The sequence below is a fragment of the Tetrahymena thermophila genome, assembly GCF_000189635.1.
Source record: "Tetrahymena thermophila SB210 genomic scaffold scf_8254551, whole genome shotgun sequence".
Taxonomy (NCBI): Eukaryota; Ciliophora; class Oligohymenophorea; order Hymenostomatida; family Tetrahymenidae; genus Tetrahymena; species Tetrahymena thermophila.
The window spans coordinates 379,379-403,056 of NW_002476322.1; the positions used below are offsets into that span (position 1 = coordinate 379,379).

The 23,678-nt window shown below is 21.8% G+C and overlaps 4 protein-coding genes across 4 annotated transcripts; 1 reads left to right on the top strand and 3 right to left on the bottom strand. All coding sequences in view use genetic code 6, as the record gives it.

Annotated features, from left to right (window-relative positions):
• Window positions 1-523: 523 nt before the first annotated feature.
• Window positions 524-6,138, bottom strand: TTHERM_00309970 (ankyrin domain protein). The gene is made up of 12 exons (XM_001021073.2): window positions 5,115-6,138; window positions 4,893-5,044; window positions 4,517-4,763; window positions 3,923-4,446; window positions 3,462-3,836; window positions 3,074-3,375; window positions 2,865-3,019; window positions 2,099-2,258; window positions 1,514-2,033; window positions 1,193-1,443; window positions 986-1,029; window positions 524-927 (listed from the first exon to the last, which is right to left on the bottom strand). Exons 1-12 carry the CDS (start codon window positions 6,012-6,014, stop codon window positions 631-633), a joined length of 3,927 nt encoding a protein of 1,308 aa, XP_001021073.2. The 5' UTR covers window positions 6,015-6,138; the 3' UTR covers window positions 524-630.
• A 995-nt stretch (window positions 6,139-7,133) lies between these two features.
• TTHERM_00309990 (PAS domain S-box protein) lies at window positions 7,134-13,661 on the bottom strand (the record flags this gene model as incomplete). Its single annotated transcript, XM_001021075.2, has 17 exons — window positions 7,134-7,241; window positions 7,297-7,484; window positions 7,544-7,748; window positions 7,806-7,961; window positions 8,020-8,222; window positions 8,402-8,996; window positions 9,055-9,236; window positions 9,392-9,813; window positions 10,074-10,684; window positions 10,743-10,810; window positions 10,862-11,225; window positions 11,283-11,742; window positions 11,804-12,243; window positions 12,297-12,449; window positions 12,502-12,753; window positions 12,827-13,288; window positions 13,461-13,661. The coding sequence occupies 17 exons, from the start codon at window positions 13,659-13,661 to the stop codon at window positions 7,134-7,136; spliced, it is 5,070 nt and encodes a 1,689-aa protein (XP_001021075.2).
• Window positions 13,662-14,583: 922 nt separating this feature from the next.
• Window positions 14,584-21,831, top strand: TTHERM_00310000 (transmembrane protein, putative; the record flags this gene model as incomplete). The annotated part of the gene is made up of 14 exons (XM_001021076.2): window positions 14,584-14,586; window positions 14,730-14,787; window positions 14,839-14,991; window positions 15,050-15,295; window positions 15,374-15,502; window positions 15,762-16,064; window positions 16,265-16,527; window positions 16,585-16,879; window positions 17,243-17,760; window positions 17,816-18,277; window positions 18,327-19,729; window positions 19,955-20,606; window positions 20,665-20,793; window positions 20,863-21,831. 14 exons carry the CDS (start codon window positions 14,584-14,586, stop codon window positions 21,829-21,831), a joined length of 5,583 nt encoding a protein of 1,860 aa, XP_001021076.2.
• Window positions 21,832-23,078: 1,247 nt separating this feature from the next.
• Window positions 23,079-23,666, bottom strand: TTHERM_000310008 (hypothetical protein; the record flags this gene model as incomplete). Its single annotated transcript, XM_012798871.1, has 4 exons — window positions 23,079-23,141; window positions 23,205-23,258; window positions 23,340-23,459; window positions 23,535-23,666. The coding sequence occupies 4 exons, from the start codon at window positions 23,664-23,666 to the stop codon at window positions 23,079-23,081; spliced, it is 369 nt and encodes a 122-aa protein (XP_012654325.1).
• Window positions 23,667-23,678: the final 12 nt, after the last annotated feature.

Here is a 23,678-nt window from a genome sequence, read left to right on the forward strand (position 1 = left end):
ATTTCAAATTTATTCTTATTTATATATTACATTTATAATTTTATATTTAAAGTAAATAAAAATATGTTTTTCAATTATTCAATATCAAAAATATATTTTTTTGAGAAAAATAAATAATTATGAAACGAAAAATATATTTATTATTTAATAAAAAAAAGTTTTATTGTTTAAAATTTCATTTTAATTAAAGTATTAATTAATTTTATTTTATTGCTTTTGAGTAAAAATTAATTAACTTAAAACAAAGAAAAAAAAATGTGAATTATTTAATTAAATCTCAAGAATTAATATAATATTTAATTTAACTTAAATAAAAATTTAACTAACTTTCCTAGATTTGTAAATGTCAATTTAAAAATTATTTCAAGTACTAAATGAGAAAATATTTTTTATGTGCAAAATACTTTCTATTTATTTTAGCTTTTAATTTTTAGTAAATTTTAATTTGTAGTATCAAAGAAATAATATTTGATTTAATATTTTATAAAAGTTTCTTTTTTATTTTAGAATTAAAAAATGTTAAAAAAATAAAGTTAATATTTATATTTGAATATATTTATTTTTAAGTTATTAAATTGATGAGAATTTATGTATCAAAAAAGTGTGCAAATATATTTATCATTTATTCATTCATTCACTTTTATTTTCTTTCAATAATATTGTCCTATTTACAGATTAGTCTAAAGGATAAAAATTTTCTAGTTGTAAGCGCTCAATTTAGAACTCTTGTTATTAATTATGGTAAAAATATTATGAATTATCAAAATTAGTGATATTTCTTTCAAATTTTTATTTGGAAGAATAAACAACACATTTAGATAAATCTAATTTATCAATCATGTACTAAGGGCAATTGGCAATTGGAGTAAATCCTTATATGTTCACTTTATTTATGTCCGCTCCATAGTTAAGTAAACTCTGAATTATCTATTTTTAATTTAAGAATAAGATATTGAAAACATTTAAAAAATAAGTATTGTTTAACTTGGAAATTTTTATGGTTAAAAGCTATGTGAACTGGAGTGTTTCCTTTAGTTTTATAAATCAAAATATATTAAATAAATAAATAAATAAATTACATTTAAATTATAAATACCCTCTTTTTTATATAAAATTATATCTTTATTAAATAAAAAATAATTTGTAAAGTGGACGGAGGGAATTATTTTATTTTATTATTTTATAATTATACCTTGAGAGCATATTTAATTAGGAGAAGCACCTTTTTTTAGTAACCAGTTAACAAATTCTTCATTTTGATTTAAAACTGCATAATAAAGTGGACTATTACCTTCTTCATCTTTTATCATAGTATCTGAGGGTGAAAAAATAAAACCACAATTTTTTATTGCTATGAAAAAGTTCGACTTAGCACTTTGTATCAGTTTTTACTACTTTAAAAGAAAGTCTTACTTTACAACTCCCGAGAATGTTTTTATTAATCTATTTATTTATTTGTTTGTTTATTTAGTATTTAATTAATTAATTTAATTAAATTTAATATTTAACTTACCTAGGGGACTATGTATTAGGATTAATTTGAGAAGATTCTTTAGAAAATAAAGTATTTCTTCTTGTTGATACGGTTTCATTTAAACTATCTTCTTTTTTTTTAGATTTTTCATATCTATTTTATTAAAGTTGCAATTTCATTTAAGCTAAATTTGAATGAGGCTTAGGAACAAATAATTTAGGTTTTTTGCTAGTTATTTGTTTAGCTAAATTGCAATTAGAATTATTCTCTTCTATTTAACTATTAGATTGTTTTATGTCATCAGTATCATTAGTATAAATTGTTAAGGCATTTGAAATGCGTTTCAATTATTATTCTTTCTCAATAGTGTTTTGAATGTTAAATCTAGATTTAGGAGAAGTAACTGAGTCACTTTCAGAAATTGATCTGCTCTTTTAAATAGATAAGTTTAAAACAAACTGCTTGTTTAATTTTTCATCTTATTTTTTCTTTTGCTGCTCTTTTATTTTAAGAGAAGTATAAATTATTCTCATGGTCTTTTAGTATGGAGAATATTTTCCTAATTTAATACATATTCATTTTATAAGTTATTGATTGATTAGAATTTGATTTTTTAAGTTTTACCTAAAAATTCATATAGTTTCTACTCATGCTCTTCTACTTTTTTATGAAATTCCTATTCCTTAATATTTTTGATGACATTTAGGATTCTTTTTTTTCTAATTAATTTCTGTATCTTAATTATCTTATCAATATGCTATTAATATAAATTTTCATACTTATCCTAAATTTTTATATTAAAAAAATTTTTTTATCTAATTTATTAAAAACAACAAAAGGTTTTATTATCAAAAATAATAAATTGTAAAAATAAATAAATGAATAAAGCTATAAAATAAAGAAATATTAATAAAATTTAAATTATAACTTTTAATAGATAAATTTATTTGAGATATTCATAGATTTGTAATTCTTAAATTTTAAATAATTATGATTATAAATTTAATATGAAGAAAATATTTTCTATTTTAAAAATATCAATAAATGATTTAAAAACAAAATTACTTGTAATTTGTATAACTAAATTATTTAATTTATAGTTTTTATTTAAAATTTATATAAATTAGAAACAGATATCTCAAGGTAGTTAAAATAAAATTAAAACAATAAAATATCATTTTAATTTTAATAAAATAAATGATTAAATTTTTCAAAATAAATAAATGTTGGATAAGGTTGGAAATTAATAATATATATTAAATGGATAGCTGAATATAATAGTAAATTTTTATTTTCTTATCAAAGTTTACTTTAGCTGATTAAAATTAATTAAGCTTTTAAGGTAGTATTTCTTAAATTTTTTGAATAAACAAATTATAATTTAAATTACTTTAGCATTAAAATTTATATTTTGACTTGGTCCTCCAGAATAAAATTTAAGAAACTTTTCCTAATCTCTTTCATCCTTCATTTTCAATTTGAAGTTATCTATTTAAGGTTTCATGTGCTATAATAGTTTCTCTTGCTGTTAGTATTCTAAGTAATCTATTAATTAATTTAATTTAATAAATTAAATAATTGTTAATTATAAAATGTTACATTAATCTGAGTGTTTGTCAATTGGCTTGAAGTAAGATAATATCGATGGAGGATGTACATTATGCATTTTTGAATTTTGCTGCTTCATTTTTTCTATCACATCTTTTGAAGGAGAAATCTTTTTAATGAATTCTTATTGTTTTTATTTAACAAGCTCTTTTTCCTTTAACTTAGCCATCTACTCAATTGCATCTGGATTAAATCTTGATGCATATACTTTTTTATGAGTTTTGGCATATTGCAATCTTTATTTTAACTTGTGAGCAAACAATATTATAAAAAAATTCTTATAAGATGCTTACCTAAAATAAAAAAATAAATTAAATTTAAATAAAATAAAATCTTGTTTGTGACAATCATTTAAAAATTGAAAAAAATAAATAATTACTTTATGGGATTTTAATCAATTAGCTTAGTCAATCTATTTTTAACTATTCTTAAAAATTTTTTTTATTCTATTTATCTTTTCTAATTCATTTCTTTTTCCATTTATTGTTTTTTTTACTCTTTAAATTTCTTTTGCAATACATTATTTTTAGCTTTAAAATAATCATTTCTAAATCTCTTTAGATTATCTACTATTATTTCGTGCTTCATTATGATATCTTCAGCTAAATCTCTCTCTAAATAATCAACTATATTGCCACTTAATAAATCAACTGCTTTTTGAGTAAATTACTTATCTATACATAAATTTAACAATTTGCTAGTACTTGCAATAAATTCATATTCTTCTTTTTTTAAATTAACACCACTACGGTACCTTATTTTTTCAAAAATTAATTTAATTAATAAAATAAAATGAATAATTAATTAATTTTCTAAATATTAAATTAATTAATTAATTACTATTCAATTAGCTCTTCTCTGTTAAACTATTAAGGTATAGATTTCTAAATTTATTAAACGAATGGTTAAAGCATTAGTTAGTTTACATTACTAATATCAAAACTTGTATTGAGATATTTCTATACAGCTTAAGTCTTGCAAGCTTAGTATAACTTTTCTTTTTCTTCATCCCATCCACCGTTTAGATAATTTTAAAATTAATTTGCATATGATTAAGTTTGAAGGCAAAGCTTTTTGTCTTTCTAAATATCTGCTAGCATTTTGATGTTAGAAAAATATTTTATTTAATGATTTCTGTCTCCATTTTTGTATGAAAAGTCTTGAATAGCATTAAGCTTATGAATGATTGACCTTGCATCTATAATATTTAATTGGTTTAAATTATCAATTTTTTCTCTACCATGAGTTTTTTTGTTTTCTTTTTGAATTGGTTCATTATTAGACTCATTTTAATTTTTCTTCTATTTCTAAGAATTTTACATTTCTTTTTCTATTAACTCAACAATTTAAACTTGATTCTGATACTAAAATAAATAAATAAATTAATTAATAAAATATTATAATAAAATTATTCTTTATATAAAATTAACTTACCAGACTTATTTTCTCGATCATGATTGTCTTTAATTTCTTTTTAAAGGCATCGTATTTAGATTTTAATTTCAACCATTAGAAGTTATCTTAATTTTATCTATTTTTATTTTCATTTTATAGCTCATATTTATAAGTTTATTCATTAAGGATGTTTTGTCTCTCATACGATCTTCTTTCTTGCTGCTCCAGCAATTAATCTATTTTTTCTTCCATTTTTTTTATCAAGTAGTCCTATCTTTCTGAAAAGCTATATTCATTTAAAAATATATTTTTAGAATCAAACAATTTTTGTTTATTTATTTATTTATTTATTTATTTATTTATTTATTTATTTATTTATTTATTAGAATTAAAATTATTTTTAATCTCAGAATACCTTTTGAATGTTTTGAGGGTTTTAATATCTACATCAAATAAATTAATTATTTGCTAACTTATAGAAACTCCAGTTTACACATTATATTAAATTCCAAAAATTTTATTAATTTAATTGATTACAAGAGATTATAATAAAGAGGATATTAGTTGCTATTTATCATTTTAAAAAAATAAGTCATAAAAATAAAAATAATAATTTATTTTTTAAACTTTATTTTACATTCCCAAAGAGCTAGGTCAAAGACTGCTCATTGCAATCTTCATTATTGTCCTGCAAACTAATAGATCTGTTTTTGTTTTAGGGGCTTTGCTAATTACTTGAGTTATCTTTAAAATTAGATGTTTTTTGAATTACTTCGTCCTACTGTTATTTCGTTTTAATTAAGTAATCAGAAAACTTTCGAGTATTTTCTTCTACTTATTACTAATTCTATAAAATATTTGATTATTAAACTTACTGGTATGTTTAATTTAATTTTTATTAGCTTCTATTCATGGAAGTGCTTGGCCTATTTATCTAAACTTTTGAAGTTATTTAAACTTAGGTTTTAGGACTACCAAAAAAAGAATTTTAAATCAAAGTAGAACTTCTGTCATTAACTCTACTTGTGTAAGAGTGGGAATGCATTATATCATTTTTAGGAGATTTTAGGAGAGATCTGCTAGAATAACAATTGTATTCTTTATCTTTTGAATAACTTGTATTCTAAATATTGACTAGTTTCTTTTCTCTGTGTTATTTACTTTAATTTTACTATCTTTCGGAAATTATACTTTGCTGATTATCAAATTGGCTACTCTTTTTATGTGAAGTATTATGATTAAATTATTTTTACGCACATAAAAATGCTTATATTGAAGTAGCTAGCATAGAAGCATCAGTAGATTTTAAATTAACAGCTTGCCTTTTTTTTATAATATGTAGTTTATTAGATTAATTTAGAGATAGTTAATATTCCGTTCTAAATTAATTCATCTTATCATCAATCTATGTTAACGAGCTGTATAAAATTTCATCACTTGGTTTTTTCTTATGCACATTATTTTTAGACTTTTAAATATTCTTATCTATATTATACACTTTTCCGATATAGTTATTAAATTTATTTTATAGCTTCATGTCTTTCTAAAAGGCTTCCTTTTTCTTGCTTATTGGTTTCTACTTAACAAAATTGAATTTCTATTTCTTTATTTAAATTAATAAGATAACTATTTATACAACTAAAACGAATTTATGTATTTAATTTTAATATTATCATTTAGAGTTTTTTCGAGCATCTATCGAAAAATAACTTTAAATTTCCTATTAAACATGCATTTAAGAGATTAATTTTTTAAATGTGCAGCCAAATAGAAATCACTCAATTAAAAATTTATTCTTTTTCAAAATTATTTTTTATCAAATTTATTACAAAATTTTGGATTTATTTTAATAACTGCATTCTTAAATTTAGGTTAAATAGTTTAAACATTTTTCTGATTCTAATGAAAAATCAATTTTATAAATTATCTTTTAATTTAAAATAATATTTTATGCTCATTTTTTTAAATAAATAACTACGTGAAGTCATAAAAATGTAAAAAAATAAATATAAATATTTATTTGTTTATGTTATTGTACAAATCGATAATTACTTTTGAATATTTTTTATAATGAAGTAAATAAAAATGTAATTAATATTTTATGGTAAAATAGAAATCAGTATTAATTTTTTAAATTAAAAAATGAAAATCCAGCCTTTAGTTGGGTGCCTAATGAATGAGAGGCAATTGTGGAATGAGGTAAAATATTACCTAAATGAGCTAAAATTTTTTAGTTTTCATTATTTTTGCCACATTCTTAAAAATATAAAAAAGAGAGAGAAGAGAATTGATCTCGTTAAGGTAAAAAATATTTTAATTTAATTTTTTTTCATTTATTTTAGAATGAGATAAATTAAAATTAATTTAATTAAAAAAATATTATAACTAAAGTTTTTTTCATTAATTTTTGAGAGGGATAAATTTAAATTTAACTGATGAAAAATAAATTTTGAAGGTTTTCTAAAATTTTAAAAAATTGAACCTTAATTAATGAGAACTTATAATATTATAAACTTATTATATTTATGAAAAGAATGCATTACAAATATGTTAATTTTATAAATATATATAGATAGTAAATTGGTTTATATAATTAATGTATTTATTTGTTTATTTGTTTTTTTTGTTCATTTGCATTTAAATTTCATTGGTATAATCAAATTCTTCTTTCAAGAATATAATCCTTAATAAAATTAGAAATGGCTCTAATTTTATTTACTTCATCGACAGGTATGAAAGAAAGTAGGCATTTTGTTGACCATATCTGAAAAATTATTAAAATATTAAATAAAATATTTTATTTTCTAAAATTAATTTACCTCTTTGTTTAAATTTGAAAGGAAAGGAAGCCAGCAAGTAATTGATGCTGTAATAAGCAAAAGTATAAATAGTGCTAAGAATAGTATTCTTTGTACTTTATAATTATCCAAAAGCAAAGAGAATTCATGCAAAAATTGATCTTAGAGATATTTAAAGGCATTTTCTATGTATAAAGTTTATATGAGAGCTATATATAGGTAAAAAAATTATTAATACAACAAGACAAAATCTAAAAAAAGTTATTACTCAATTCATATGTATCTGGGGTTCTAAGTAGATTGTACAAATTATTTAGAGTTACATTTTAAGATATAGATTTAACTACCCAATTAGGATCTGTACTAGTATAATTATAAGGATACGCCTGATTAGGATTAGTAATAATCCATGTATATTTATCATATTAATATCTAAGTAATTAAAAGTATCTGATCACTACTGCAATCATTCCCTTGTTAAAATTAAATTGTAAGAATTAATTTTTTGATGTTTTAGTAAAAAAACTTACCTGCTAAACAATACCATTTGAAAAATTGGTACATACACTTTATGATACAGCTTGCTAAGCCAATAAAACAACACAAGCATCTTAGAACATAACACTTTCAAAAATAGACAAATAACTTCCTTCAACTTAATGATATTCAGTATTTGAAGCATGCTCCTTAATTAAAATAAAGCAAATTTATAGTGTAAACTAAGCAAAAAAAATTATTTGTTACTTCATGTATTAATGAGTCAACTGTATATAAATTGTTGAGCATAGTAGAAACTGTTTGTTATGAATTAGAATTAAGAAGATTCCAGTTACTATTATAAATTAGTTGCTTTTCAGAATTTGAAACCTGAGAATAATACCCTAAAGCAAAACAAGTTGTATTATATTCAAGGAGAAGTCCATTTATTACAACTATTTAATTTCCACCTAATTTTAAATTACAATTTATTTATTCAAAAAATCTATTAATGATAAATAAATATCCTTAATTTCATAATTTCCATTATAAATTGAAAAGTTTAATTTTAAGAAATATCTTTGATATTTAAATTAGCTTTTTCATGATTAATTTTTTTTATTTAAAATAAAGTATTTATAAGTTATACCTAAAATATAGTTAACCACAAAGTAAACTTCTACTATGACTGCTATGATAAGCATTTTAATTAAAAACCCAATACTGCCATTATCAGAATTTTTGAATTTTTTTTTTCTTTTACCAAACAAGGTAGTTTTTCCTTCATCGTTTAGCTCTTTGTCTTCTATAAATAAATCTACTTCCGAATGCACTTCTTCTTCTTCGCCAGATCCAAGCTAAGCAAGGAAGTTTTCACACTTTGAGTATAGATACTTAGCTGTTTTTTCAGGAATTTCAAGAAAAACACTTAGTATAAGTTATTTTGCAAATATAGTTCTTCCTAGGAAAATGGTCAATATAATAGAAAAGACAACCATTGCAGAGATAGATACAATTAAGTATATTAAAGATTTGTTTTAAATATTGCTTATTTCAGATGATTGCTTTTAAGCAATATCATAATAGCTTAAAGTTAGCTGATTAATATAATCATTTAAACCATTAAAAATAACAAAAAATACATCAGATTAAGTTTGTAGAATTTAGCTTATATCTAACTGAACTATGTTATGAGATTTACTAATCATCTACTAAGAAGCTTATGAAACTTAAAATGTTGATGGCTATTAAATTTAAAATTAAATCATAAATAAGTTATAAATTAATTCGATATTATTTTACAACAAAAGATTAATCAAAATATATTTTTGTATTTGACGTGTCTGTATTTCCATTATTCTAAATAGATATCGTTAGATTTTCATACTCTTAAATTGTATTTTAAATGCTATTTTTAAGGAAGTCAGTATCAGATTAAATAGTTGGATTTTATGAAACTGAGTTAAATTGAGGATCTCTTACACCTATATTATTTATTTAACAAACGATGAATTATTATAATAAATATGAAATAATTGGATTTTATTCTTTGTTTCTTTATCAAAAATAAATTTATTTTTGCAATTTTTTTTAATATTTATTTATTTAGTTTGCTTATTGATATAATATTTATTATTACCTGCTTGTAAGTATGTTAATTCTAAAATATCTGATATAATCAAATTTAAGTCGGATATTCTGTTAGCAGTTTACTTAATTAGAGTAAAGTTTGAGCTTTATGAGTTAATTGAAGAGTTCTTAACAACAAAGTCAATTATTGAAATAGCTATCATAGTCAATATGACAAAAACAGAAAAATTCTTTAAAGTGCTAACAACAGTACTTTCACTTTATTTTTATAGCTCTTAATTTAACTCTTTCATTTAGTTTGAACCTCCTTCATATTCATGACCATATTCTTCTACCCTATTTTTATTCATTCTTGCTTACTTTTCATTTTCTTCATTCTCTGATTTGTTTTCCTATTCGCTTTATTCTTCATCAGTCATATCTCTATCAATATCCACTATCACATTTCCTTTTAATCTCATTATCTTAATCCTAAAATTTTTTTTTTTCAAATAATTAAATAAATAATTATGAATTAACCAATCAAAGAATATCCAATATTTTTTAAATAAAAGAATGAGTAAAAAAGATTTTTAAAATTATTTTATTATTTAAAAGAAATAAATTATTTATTTATCTATTTATGAAAAAAGTTGTTCTCTCTATTAAATATTCTCTAAAAAATTTAAAATAAATAATTAGTTGTATTTATTTTTTTTTTTAGATTTTTATATTTTAAAAAAATAGTTTACCCTAATCCGTAGTCTACTTTGTTGGAAATCGCTTCTTAAAGTAAATTGTTAGATTTGTCATAATTATCTTGATCTTATCTACTAAAAATTGCAGATTGCTTATTCATCACTATATGGCTGTTATTTGAATAAGGATTATTTGAATTTAGATTAGACTCTTATTCAGTGTCGTTAAACTGAGCTGTATTATTTAAATTATTAGGATTATCACCTTTTACACCTTCTATATATTCTCCTTCATATTAAATGGAGTAGTCTTCGATGACAAGCTTGAATAAGAAAGATACTTCTTTTTATAAGTTATCTTACTATCTTATTACATTCTAACTTGTATTCAAATTCTTTTACTTAGTCCTATTCATTTTAGATTACTAATTGAGTTATGATTCTTGAGGTTTATTTGCTTTTTTCTAAACAGATTCAACTTTCAGAATGTAACCAGCATTTGACTTTACCTTAAAAGATACCTCTTAGAGCCATACATTCAGCTTTACTGTTAACGACCCTTTATTGAATATGACTTAATCTTCGCTTATTTTTGGAAATGTGTACTCCTTCTGCTTCCCTACTTTTTACATATATTGCTCTTTTTCGCTTAGAATATCTGTGATCTATACAAAATTTATGAATGAATAAGTAAAATATTCCTAATTTAAATAAATTTATTACTATGTTTTAGAGGTTAACAGTTTGCAATGAGATAGTCTTATGATCGATACCAAGTATATTCAGACATGCTTTTATAATTATTTAAATTTACAATCTGTTTAACAAATTATTAATCTTACATGAAGAAATATCTCTTATTTAATTATCGTAAGTTGCTAATGCGTATGCAAAGTTTTTGACATTTTTTTCTTTTCTAAATATACCAAGAAACTCCATGCCATCTTTAAGAGCATGAAAAATAGGCTTGATATGAATTATAACAGGAAAAATGTATCCTGATTTATTCTTCCCATAAACCTACTTGTCTTTATTAATAAATGTGCTTTCGTTAGTTTCAACATATCTTTTTAGAATGTCTTCGTGATGTTTTTAATATATTTAAGGCATCAGTATATTAACATTTTTGTTTAAAAGTTCTGTCTTTGAATACCCAAACATGCTTGAACAAGACAAATTCAATGTTAATATTTAGCCTATTTTATCCTAAATTAATTTAATTGTAAAAATTAGCAACAATTTTGAATGTATTTATTTATTTACTTCTTCCATTGTCATAAAAATCATTCCATCTTCTTATCCATCTATGTTCAAATCTGAGGCATAATTAACTGATAAATCTTTTTTATTGTGGTATGAATTTTCAAGCTTAGCTGCTTTTTCTAGCAATTCCATTCCTTATTTTTTATCATTGAAGATATCTAAAAGATACTTTGAATATATTCTAAGCAATTTTGGAATCTATTCTCCTTTCGTCCTTGATATTTTTTTCCACATCTCATCAACTAGAAGTTTTAGAGGAAACAGCTTTGAGCCAATGTCATAAAGCTTTATAAGATCAGGCTTATCGTCTGAAAATTAGCTCCAAAACTCCATTAAAAGTGTTACTGTCTACTCCATGGCAGCTCTAAAATGCTGAATCTTACCTTCTAAATTTCTCTATTCAGTATATTCTCCATTTGTTTCTTTACTCATTTCATTTATCTCATTTTCTATATTTCTCCTTTTGTATATTAAATTTCATTTGAATATCATCATTAATAAAAGTGAATTTTTAAAAATACTTTATATAATAAAGAGTAAATCTATCGTCTATTGAGCATTTTAGATTTTCTGCTTCAACTACTTCGTTGATAGCATGCTACTTACTTTTCATTACCTTCATTAGGAAAATTGAATATTAAATTCTTAATGACACATCCTAAGGATAAGTGGCTATAGCTGCTTCAAAGAGCTTTGATATCATTTCATAACAAAATAAATATCTCTTGTCTTATTTCTTCTAGTTAAATATGTTATTAGAAGCTTATTATTTATTTTACAGCACTTTTCCTGAATTTTTTTTTTGGCTGTTTTAAGAAAACTTTATTTTCTTAAGAGGACAAGCTGAATTCAAGCATGTCTTGTTATGAAACTCTATATAACCATTAAGCAAGTGTGAAGTAGATGTCTTCTTCATATCATTTCTAATTAACTTCTATACATAATTTGCATGCTCGATAACCTAATTATTTGAGATAAATAAATACCTAATAAAACAAAATACTAATTAATTACTTCTTCAGGAGATGAAAATTTGTTAGTATTAACATTCATTGTGAAGTCTTTGCGATTTTTTTCAAGTGGAATCCAAAACACAGTAAATATTATTAAAGGTAATCCGATTGCCCAGGCATACATTAAGCCTTAAAAAACAGTTTTTTCAGTTAGCTTTTATTAAAAAAGGTTTTTTGAATAATTAAAGCTTTATCTAATTTTTTACTTATGCTAATGCCATCATCATAGCAGTCCATACAAATACAGTACAAAAAAGTGACTAGTAGCGCTAAACTATAGGATGATTGAAAGGTAGTCTGCTATGAATCATATAAAAGACCAGGAGTGCACAAACAAAATATATTGTATTCAAAACACCATTATATTGTTGTGTATTCATAAAATTATATGTTAAAACTAGAATAAATTATACTATGTGAATACAAATAACATGTCTAGAATTTTTAACGCTATTAACCTGTTTTAATTAATTAATTAATTAACTAGTTATTTCTCAATAAATTTAATATAATTTAAGATATTTTAATTACCTTTTGATCGTTTTATATTCCATCGAAATAGAGGATGCTAAAAACATATGAAAATATTTCTAAAATAACTAAAGCTATAATTGATCCAGTTGCATAGAAGATATGCATACCATTCCAACATTATATGCTACTGTAAATGTTTAGAGATAATACACCGTTCACACTTTCACAATTTAGAAAAGAGATAAATATATCCATGAAAGGGACATACAAAATAGTTAAAAAGCAATTTATAATTAGCTATTAAATATTTAGAAGCAGTGTTCCTACTGTCCTTTACCTAGCCAAAGTAATGAATGAGTATAAAAAGATAAAGAAGAATAGAATCACAGTTATCATTGCTATGTAGAAGAAAGCTTAGTAAACCATAACTGAAGTACTTCTATAAATATGAATAATACCAGGAAATCCAAACGCAGATGATATTTTACTTGCATTTGATTAGTTCCATATACTTATGACCTATTTTTTAATTTTAACTTTATTTACTAAAATCCTACTTTGGGTTTATTTGAGCAATATTTCAATTTAATTGGATTACCATAAGTAAAAAATACTCAAAAAGAATTAAATAAGCAGGTAATTATGTATTAAAAATAATGTATGTTAATTGTGTAATTAGTAAAAATATTACAGCAGGATGAAATGCGAAGTAGTATATTTAGAAGTATTGAATTAAGGTTAAACTAAAATTTATTAGTATTGATTGATCATCATTTCTCAATATTGTGTAAAGATATTCATAGAATATTGTCTTCATATTTACTGTAAACTAATTTAAACTAGACATCTACTCTTTTCCTAAAAGGTTGACTGACTCTGCTTAATCTCCCATTCCAAATAACTAAATATATATCCAAAATCCTTATAAATTTTATAGAAAGAATCAAACTTAAATGGAGTAATTAGTTCTCCTCTTTATATTATCTTAAAATATTAACAAATTAAGTAATTAATAATAAGTTGATTTTTTCTACTTAAATTAAATATAGCGATTTATTTATCTTAGTCACTTTATATTTTTGAAAAAAATATATTTCTAACAATATTTAAAAAATAAATATTGTTAATTTGTTTAAATTAATTGAAATGATCAAAAAAAATATAAATCCTAAAGCAAATTAAATTCTGAATTACTTACATGTTTAAAAACCTTTAAATGATTTATATTGTTTTTAAAATATATTAATTAACTATCGTGTATTAAATCATTTCTACATTTCTCCTTAATATTTGAATTAGCAATTTAATTCACTGATCTAATTAATTTATTTTAGTAGTAACCTTATATAAAATAAAATATATTTTATATTAAAATATAAAATATAACATATATCCTACTTTGTTACTTACCTTAGATTTTATTTTATTTTATAATTATGCATACATTCATTTTGAAAAAAATAAGGGTTTTCTAGTTTTCATAAACTTCTTAATTTAAGAAATCTAATTATTTATTATATTACTTCTTTTAATTATTTGCTATTTATTTTAAAATTAGTAAATTAGTAGAATCCGAATTATTTATCAATAAATTATTTGGGTAATTATCTCAATATTTATACTTATTTTTAAAGTAATGGCTAATATTTTGATTTCAAAGTCTCTTTTAATAAGTAATATGAGGTGAAAAATCAAATGTTTACAATTTTAAAAATTATAAATCTAGATTTCTTTATAGTTTTATATATAGAACAAAAACTGATTTTAAATGCTAAATTTACTATGAAAATAATCATCCTACAATACATACATATATGGTAAATGTTTAATTGAAAAAATTAATTAAAAAAGAAAAAAGAAAAAATTTAGTAAAATAAGTTAGTTAATTAAAAAAATTATCAGAATGATTTCAATTGATCTAAAATATCTTAAATTTACATTACTTTTTATTATTCTTTAGATAAATAACATAAAAGTAAATGGCTAAAGCTATTGCCCTGATATATACGAATATCACAGTAATAAAATTGTATTTATGAGTAAATAAGTTATTTTATGTTAAATAAAAGGAATACAAAGCGAAAATAACATGAGTCCATAAAGCATTCTTATGATACCAAATACCAACATTTTAATAATCAAAGTTACTGATTAAACATCTGTGAGAAGTTTATTTTACTATGTTGACAAAGAAACCCAAAAGGTCTTAAATGCTGTAGAGTGTAAAGTTTTACTCTCCTAAAATGATCTTTTTATTTAACAAATATTTTATTTTAAAAGTGAATTTTGCTATTTAGTAGATTATGTATATTCCTAGCATAAATTCTATAGTTGGATTGAATTCTAACTCGTTTTACTTATTAGATATATACTCTTTGAGAGTAAATTAGTAGATTTCTATTGTTTAATAAATATAAATGGGAGATGCCTTTAGTGATAACTCAGTGGTTGTTTTGTATTCTTTGCAAAATGTAATAATCGCATATGATTTACAATTATAAAATGTTACAAAAACATATTAAATAAGTAAGTAATTTGTTATTTTCTAAGCAAAAAAAATTAGTTCATTTCATGTTGAACATATTTAATTTTCTAAAAAAATAGATCAAAGTATATCCTACCTCAAATGCCTAACATTTCCTAATAAGAAACATATAGTTTTAATTAAATACGATTATAGTTGTTAACTATGGGATGCTGATGATGGCTTAATTTATAATGTAGACCTTCCATGTAAATTGAATTTTTGTTTTATCAAAGCATTAATATTTGTTATTTTATTGATTCAGAAATACAGTATTGGCTAAGTAATGTAATAACTCAATATCTAAACTCTTATTATGTGTTTATAAGCTAAAATTTAAATGTAATTTTAATGGACATGACAAATTATTAAGAAAACTAAATTAAGTTTATATACCAACTAAGTAAGATAATTTCAATCCATATTAAATAAACAAAATTAAATATAATTTATTTACTTAATATAAAGCCATTTCTTAAAGCGAATCAAACGTTGGCCAAATTATTACAAACCTGATCATTAGCTAATAGGATAGCTTAATTTATAACTATTTATTAGTTTGCTATACTTCTTTTAACTTAAATCTCTATTAAATACCTAAATCAGTTGATCCTTCAAAGTTTTAATTGGCTTTCATAAAATAATTTTTTTCTCCATACTTGAATACTTTTATGATCAATAACGATTCTAACCTGTACCTCTTAACAAAAGATTATATTTAAATATATAATTTTAAGTAGGAAAATAATCCATAACAAAGCCTTTTACTATGTAAATTTTAATTTTATTATATCAATATACAATTTTTATGCATTATTAACGATAAAAAATCAAAATTAATTGTTAAAGAAATTTTTTTTTATTTTTGACGAACTATAAATTAATGTTAAAATTTTTTAATTTAATTTAATTTAATTAATTTATTTTACTTTTTATTAACTAATAATTAATTTTATATACTTACTTTATAGATTATAGTGTAACATAAAAAATTCCAAGACTATGTCTCTCTTTGAATTAATAGGATATTTATGTTTCTATTTTTTAGTAGACTAATTCTTACTTTCTTGAAACATCAAACTAGTCAGGAGGATATCAGACTTACTATAATTACTAATCTGGGATTTATTAAGATTAAACAAGCACTCAAGTTGTGATAAACTCAAATAATACTTAAGTTGCTTATAAGCTAGAAAATGGGAATATAATGATATTTAGTACAGATACCCTAAAAGTAAATTCTTCTAATATTTTAACTAAATAAATTATTAAATAAATATTTTATTTTAAGTTTTCATATTTTAGTGTATTGGGCAATATGAATTGGTTTGGTTCTTATTCTTATACACTTATACAATATCCTGATCACTATTTATATGTATCTATTAATTCTTATAGCTCACCTACTTCTGTAATAGCAATCAATTTGAACACTTAAACATATCTAAGCTATTTTGCACCAGATGGTTCTGCTTTATAATTTAGTCATATATACGATCTAAATGACCAAAAAGTATATTCTGCATCAGCAATAGGAAAAATGTATGTCTGGGACTTTAACACAACTTTCATATACCAATACTAAAGTAGAATTTATTTATTTAAAATTTCTTAAAATGCTAATTAAATAAAATTCAAAAATAAAACTGATTGAAATTTTAATTTTAACATAAATCTTTTCAACAATAAAACAGAGAAGATACTTTACTAATATTTTCAAGCACTTTAAATTAAAATATAATAGCAATTAAATATTTCAAAATAGATTTTATTTCAATAGCTGATAATAAAAATTAAAAATAAATTTTAAATTAATATTTTTAAAATTAAGCTTAATTTTCAAAAAATTCTTAAAAAAATAAATCTTCACTGCCTTAAAAATCATTTTTTAATTTGCTTTATAAAATATTATCAAATTTTAGTTTTAATTTTTAAAATATTGTTAAAAGTAAGCAAATGCAGCATTCTAAAAATGATCAAAATAAGTATATCTAAAATGATAGTTTTCTAAGATTGTAATAATATCATTAGCCAATTCTCTGAAACAGATTATTCTATAAAATAAATTTTGTAAGTAGTTCCCTTTATAACAGTCCTTAAGTATATTGAGTAAATTAATTTAATTGTTGCTGGAGTTTAGCTATAAGGAAACGTTTACATCTTTAAATTTAATAATTAAACAAAATTCTATGAGTAATTTTTAATGGTTAAGACTCAATATCAATAAACAATCTAAGATATTTCCTTAACTCCTGTTTAGAAATAGCTGTTTATTTATGCTGATTATTCCAATTTATTTTTTGATATTTCTAAATGCCTTTAAAATGTTGAAATGTGCTTATCTTGTTCTTTTGAATTCTATTTTCTAAATAGCTAATCACCATACACATAAAACAACAGTTTTGGTTAAGGTACTAAAGACTACCCTTTTACTTCTTATTAAAGCATTGCATACTCATTTTTGGTGGTAATTTCTTATTTTGAAAATAAAATATAATTCAAATTATTTTTAAAATTATAAGAATCAAAGATACCAAAGATTTATACAGAGTACTAAAAGCATTAAGACTACAATTTATACAAATTACAAATACCCTTTGAATTTGTTTGAATATTTTTTCAATTTGCTCATTTTAGATATCTTGCAAATCTCATTTAATTCTTACTCTACAGATGCAAACTAGTAACCTGCAACAATAATATTATTAGGAGATTTTGTATTCAGCAACTTTTCATTTATTTCGATAGACAATATAATTCTTTAATTTAACACCACTGAAATTCCTAATTGCTCTCTCACATTTAATTCCATTTTAAACCAAGTTCAATTAACAAATATAAAAATGCAGAGTATTAATTAGGAAAAATAAGATTGCAACAGGATTTAGTTAATAAATTCTGACTTAATTATACAAAATACAACTCTTGATACAAACTCTTTTACTAGAAACAAGCATTTTATAACATCAAATGGAGCTAAAAATGTAAAATTTTCCTATTTACAATAATTAATAACTTCTTCTTTGTTAAAAGGTAACGATTTAGAATTTAAATATAACTAATTCAGACATAGGCGATTTAGTTTTATTTACTCAAATTACTCATACTTACTTGTAAATTAATGGATTGAATATTTTAAATAATTATTGCTCGATGAAAAGAATTCTCAAAAAATAATATACAACATCTCTATTTTATGCTGGTGAAATAAATATTACAAACGTAAACATAGCTGGAAATACTTTTTGTAATGCTAATTTGTTTTAAATTGAAGCATAAGAAGAGTACTAAAATTTAAGTTTTTACATGAGCTAAATAGTTTTAGTAAATAACTCCTTTACAACAATATCATAAAATTTATTTTTTTCATCTTTATTTTCAAGTTTGCCTTCACCAGATCATTAAATAATAGCAACAAATTTTACAGTTTAAAATAATAGCATAGCTTAAAGCAATCAATAGTATGAAGATTAATATTTCTTTACAAATCTATTAACAACAAATAATATTTTAAACATTTCTATTTAAAACATATAATTTATTGATAATCACTATTTTTCCTTTATAAATTGTGATTAATCCTATCAATTCTAAGCTTCAGTTTTTAATTGTTCTTATTCAAACAGCTTTGCTAATCAGTATTAAAATAAGCCTTCATCAAGTTGTATTTCTATTTAAGAAACTCAAAACATTACAATATCTAATTTAACAATAAATTAAAAAATTGCTTATGATTCAAATTTGATTGATATTTCAAATTTAAAAACAAACCAAGCTATTATCAATATAACAAATAGCACCTTTTAAAATATTTTGTTAATTCAATCAAAGGAATACAAATAAGCTAATCCTATTTTTATAATTGCTTCATATAAAAACACCTACTTAATTTAAAATTGCTAATTCAAAAATAATAAGTTACTCGGAATCCCTAATTCTATAGTAACCTCAAGCACAGCACTGTAAGTTTCAAATACTGTAGGAGATATTATTATAAATAAAAGTTAATTTACTAGCTTAGTTTCAAACTCAGATTCAAACGCTCTCTATTTGGTAACACAAAACATATAAGTTAATGATTGCATATTTGATACGATGCTTTATTTTTCTTAATAAAATATACTTCCCAATTAAATATTAGATAAAATTAGCCTAAAAGGAGGTTCTATATTTGCAAAATCTAAATAAATATAAATTTTATAATCAACTTTCTTAGTTTCATAATCGCATATAGGAGGTTTTATTTATATTTCTTCATTTGCTGATAATTTAATTGTTAACATAACACAATCAACTTTCAAAGATTCGCTTACAAAATTGAATGGAGGAGCTTTATTTTTTGACTTTTATGGGACTAACTTGCTATTATCTATTCAAGATAGCTCTTTTGAAAATATATATCAATTAAAAACACAATCATCTTTAATCTACATTAAGTAAAGCCAAAAATCTTTAATTTTACACTTTTAAATGACATACTTTATTAATTTTATATGTCTTTTAATTTTAAATTGAATGCTTATTTAGGAAATTTTTTATTTAATTAAAAATTAAATGCTGAAAACAGAATTTTATTTTAATATTTTATTCTTAAATCATAAAATTTTCATTTAATTTTATAAAAAATAATTTTGGATAAATTTTTTTAATTTTAAAAATAGTTAAGACGATATTGGTAAACAAAATATGATAAATACAAATATTTGGTTAATTAATGTTAACTTTACAAACATTTTTGGATAAGATATTAGCTATTTGTTGTCAGTTGGCTTCTCATAATTGGAAGTAAATGGATCTTATTATACAACAAATTCCTCGTCAACCCCAAATTCCTTGTTACTAGCGAATACATTACTTTATTAAACTCCTTCAACATATTTATATGCTTAGTATAGTAAAATAGTTATGGATAGATTAATCATAAAAGATATTATTGATAACCACTCAGAATCAAACGATCATTAAATGCTAATTAAATCTTATTAATCTGATTTTAAAATTCTTAATTGCTAAATCTAGTAATTAAAAATGAATATAGGTGGTGTTGCATATTTCGATTAAAGCTCTGTATTTATCAAAAACCTTTCATCTCATAATATTTAATTTTAAAATTCACCTAAGAGCTTTAGGATGCTGCAATAACATTCTACAATTAATTAGAATATATCGTTTTTTAACTTTGTTGAATCTGTTGTCTAAATAGAATCATCTAATTTTTCTTATATTTAATGTTTACAAAACTGCTATGGTGGGTTTGGACTTTTACAATCTTCTTAACTTACTCTTTTTGAATCTAATTTTACAAATATATAAGTAAAAAACTAAATAAATTTTAACTAAATTTATTTTATTTTTTTTAAATTCTAAAAAGTCAAAAGAAGGAGGAGTTATACAAATGATAAACCCAACTTCTGAAACAAAAGTAAAAGGGTGTATGTTCTTAGACAATATTTCAGGATAAAATGGAGGAGTTTTTTCTATTTAGCAAAATTAAATGGGTGTAAATAAAATTTTTCAGACATTTTCAATTTTAATTACAATTTATTAAACAAAAAAATTATCTAATTAGGTTTATAACTTTTCAATTGTAGAAAATAAGTTTTACAGAAACAAAGCTGATAAGGGAAAAGGTGGAGCTATATATTTTACTAGTTAATAGACAACTTAAAACGATTAACTAATTTTATATAATAACATTATAGTCAACAACACAGCAAAAATAGGTGGTGGTATTAAATATGATGGAATTATACCTATCCTTTTAAATAATTAAATATAAAATAATACAGCTTTTTTATATGGTTAAAATGTTTTTTCTTATCCAACAAAACTTATTTTAGAAGAAATAAGTGATTTAACTAATAATTTATCTAATATTTAAAATTAATCAAATAAAATTATTATCACAAAACACCGAAGTGGAGCTTTATTACCTGATATGACATTTAGTTTAAGAAATGACCAAATGGATTTGATGAAATTTGATAATCCAGATTAAATACAAACCACTTATCTAAAATTACAAGTTGATTTAGAAACATAAAATTTTTCAGAATATTACTTTAAAGGAGAGACTAAAGCTATTTATAATATCGCAAACAGTTTCTTCTCATTTAAAAACATATATTTAATTGGCAAACCGTTAACTAATGTCACATTATTGATTACCAGTGATTAAATAAAGCTTGAATCTATAGATTAAAATAATAATTATTCCTTTCAAGTAGAGGTCTAAATTTAGGATTGTTAAATTGGTGAAATTAAGTAAAAATATAATGGATACGAAGAATGCACTATATGTGATAAAGGTACTTATTCCTTTGATAAAGTGTCATGCCATAAATGTCCTGAAGGAGCAGAATGCTTAGGCGGAAGCTAAATGATATTAGATTAAGGGTTTTGGAGAAAAGAAATCTATGATGATAATATTATTTCCTGTAGTAATTTATTAGCAAATTGCAATGGAGGACCATATGGAGATAAAATTTGTTTTGAAGGACACATTGGACCACTTTGCGAAGAGTGTGATGTAAAATGAAGAAAAAAATAATTAATTTATTTAATTTTAAATAAATATTTTTTTTTATTTGGAAAAATAATTTATTTACAAAAATAAAAGCAAAAATCCTCCACTCATTTTTACAGATAAAAAAAGATAATTTTATGATTAATTTTTAGTAAGAATTGATTTTATTAATATTTTTTAAATATATTGAAAGGAAATTTAATTTTAAAAATTAAATTAAATAAATTCTAAAAATTAAAAATTTTTTAATACTGCAAATTTTCTTATATTCTTATTAACTTAAATATTCACCTATAAACATTTTTTTTAACTTAAACAATTAAAAATTTTTATATTCATACCCAACATTAAGATTGATTAAAAGTAATTTAGAGTATTAATATGAATAAATCTCAACATTTATGATTACTATATATTCACATTTTTTTTTAGTTATTTCATGAAAAAATAATTTAATAAAATAGAAAAAATGTTGTTAATATATTTAAAACATTTATGCATAAATATTTAGAAGTAGAAATTTAAATTTTGTAAAAATAGATAAATGGCAAATTTTGGAAGAGCAGCTATTCAAAAGTAGGAAAGTATTCTTGTGTAAAATGTGATGAGATTTCTTAAAATTATTTAGTTATAGTTTTTATATCAGCATGGACACTTATATCTATGTTTATATCAATCAAATCCAATGATTATTAGATTGCTAAGAAATGTTATTTAAGTTTTTTTTTAAAGCTCAAAAAATAATATGTTGATCTAGCAGTTATGTAACAAAAGGCTTATAAATAAGAAAAGAATCCTGTAAGTGTTTATATTAAAATATTCACAACTTATTTTTAAATTATATCTTGTATCTCAACTTTTAATCTTACTGTTCCTATAGGTAATCAAGCTTCTTATTTTAAAATTAAAACTAGTTTCTTAAATTTATTTTTAAATTTCTTTACATATTAGATTTTATTTCTTAAATTTTTGCAATTCGATAATTTTAATAAATAATAAATAATATAAGGCTTAGTAAATTTTTTTTAGTATTTTGGTGCACCTATTTCTTAAACTACGAATTCGCTAGACTGTGCTATCAAAAAATTTAATAGTCCAGTTCCTATTATGTATTAAAAGCTAATATTTTCATTAGCAATGCCTATAGTATATCTCTTCCTTCTTTTTTTGGGAATTTTAATATATTCAGAGATAATGAAGTTGAAGAAAATACCTTTGAAAATGATGTATACAGCTATGATATTTTAACTGATCTACTCTCAGCCTGATTTGGTTTCATAACTTATTTCTCTTTTATCATGCAGAAAAATAGGAAGTTAAGACTATATACTAAAAAATGTTACATATGAGTGTTACACTGAGAGTTATTATTAATGGGGACTTACTTTGGTTTTACCATTTTTATTTGCTTATGTTCTACTATTCCCTTGTCTTTTATTCTTTTAATTAAAAAAATATTAAAATAAACTCATGTCATTAATTGTGTAGAGAAAGTTTGGATATTTGTATAAAGAATATACTAATAAATGCTTTTATTGGGAATTTGTAAAGATGGCTTAAAAAATATCAATAATCTTATCTTTGAATTTCTACTCTTAGGATATTAAAACTAAAGGAATTATTGTATTTGTTATAATAAGCTTATATTCAATAATGTTAATAATTTATAAGCCATACAAAAGGATTTAGTTAAACAACTTGGATCATATAACTACTTCAGTATGTGCTGTGACTGTATTGATGGGAGTGTTTATATACAGCAATTAGTATAATTATCTTGTTATTATTGCTTATATCGTTATAGTCATAATTAATTCTCTCTATATTATTTTAATGGTGAAGAACATTTCATTTGGTTT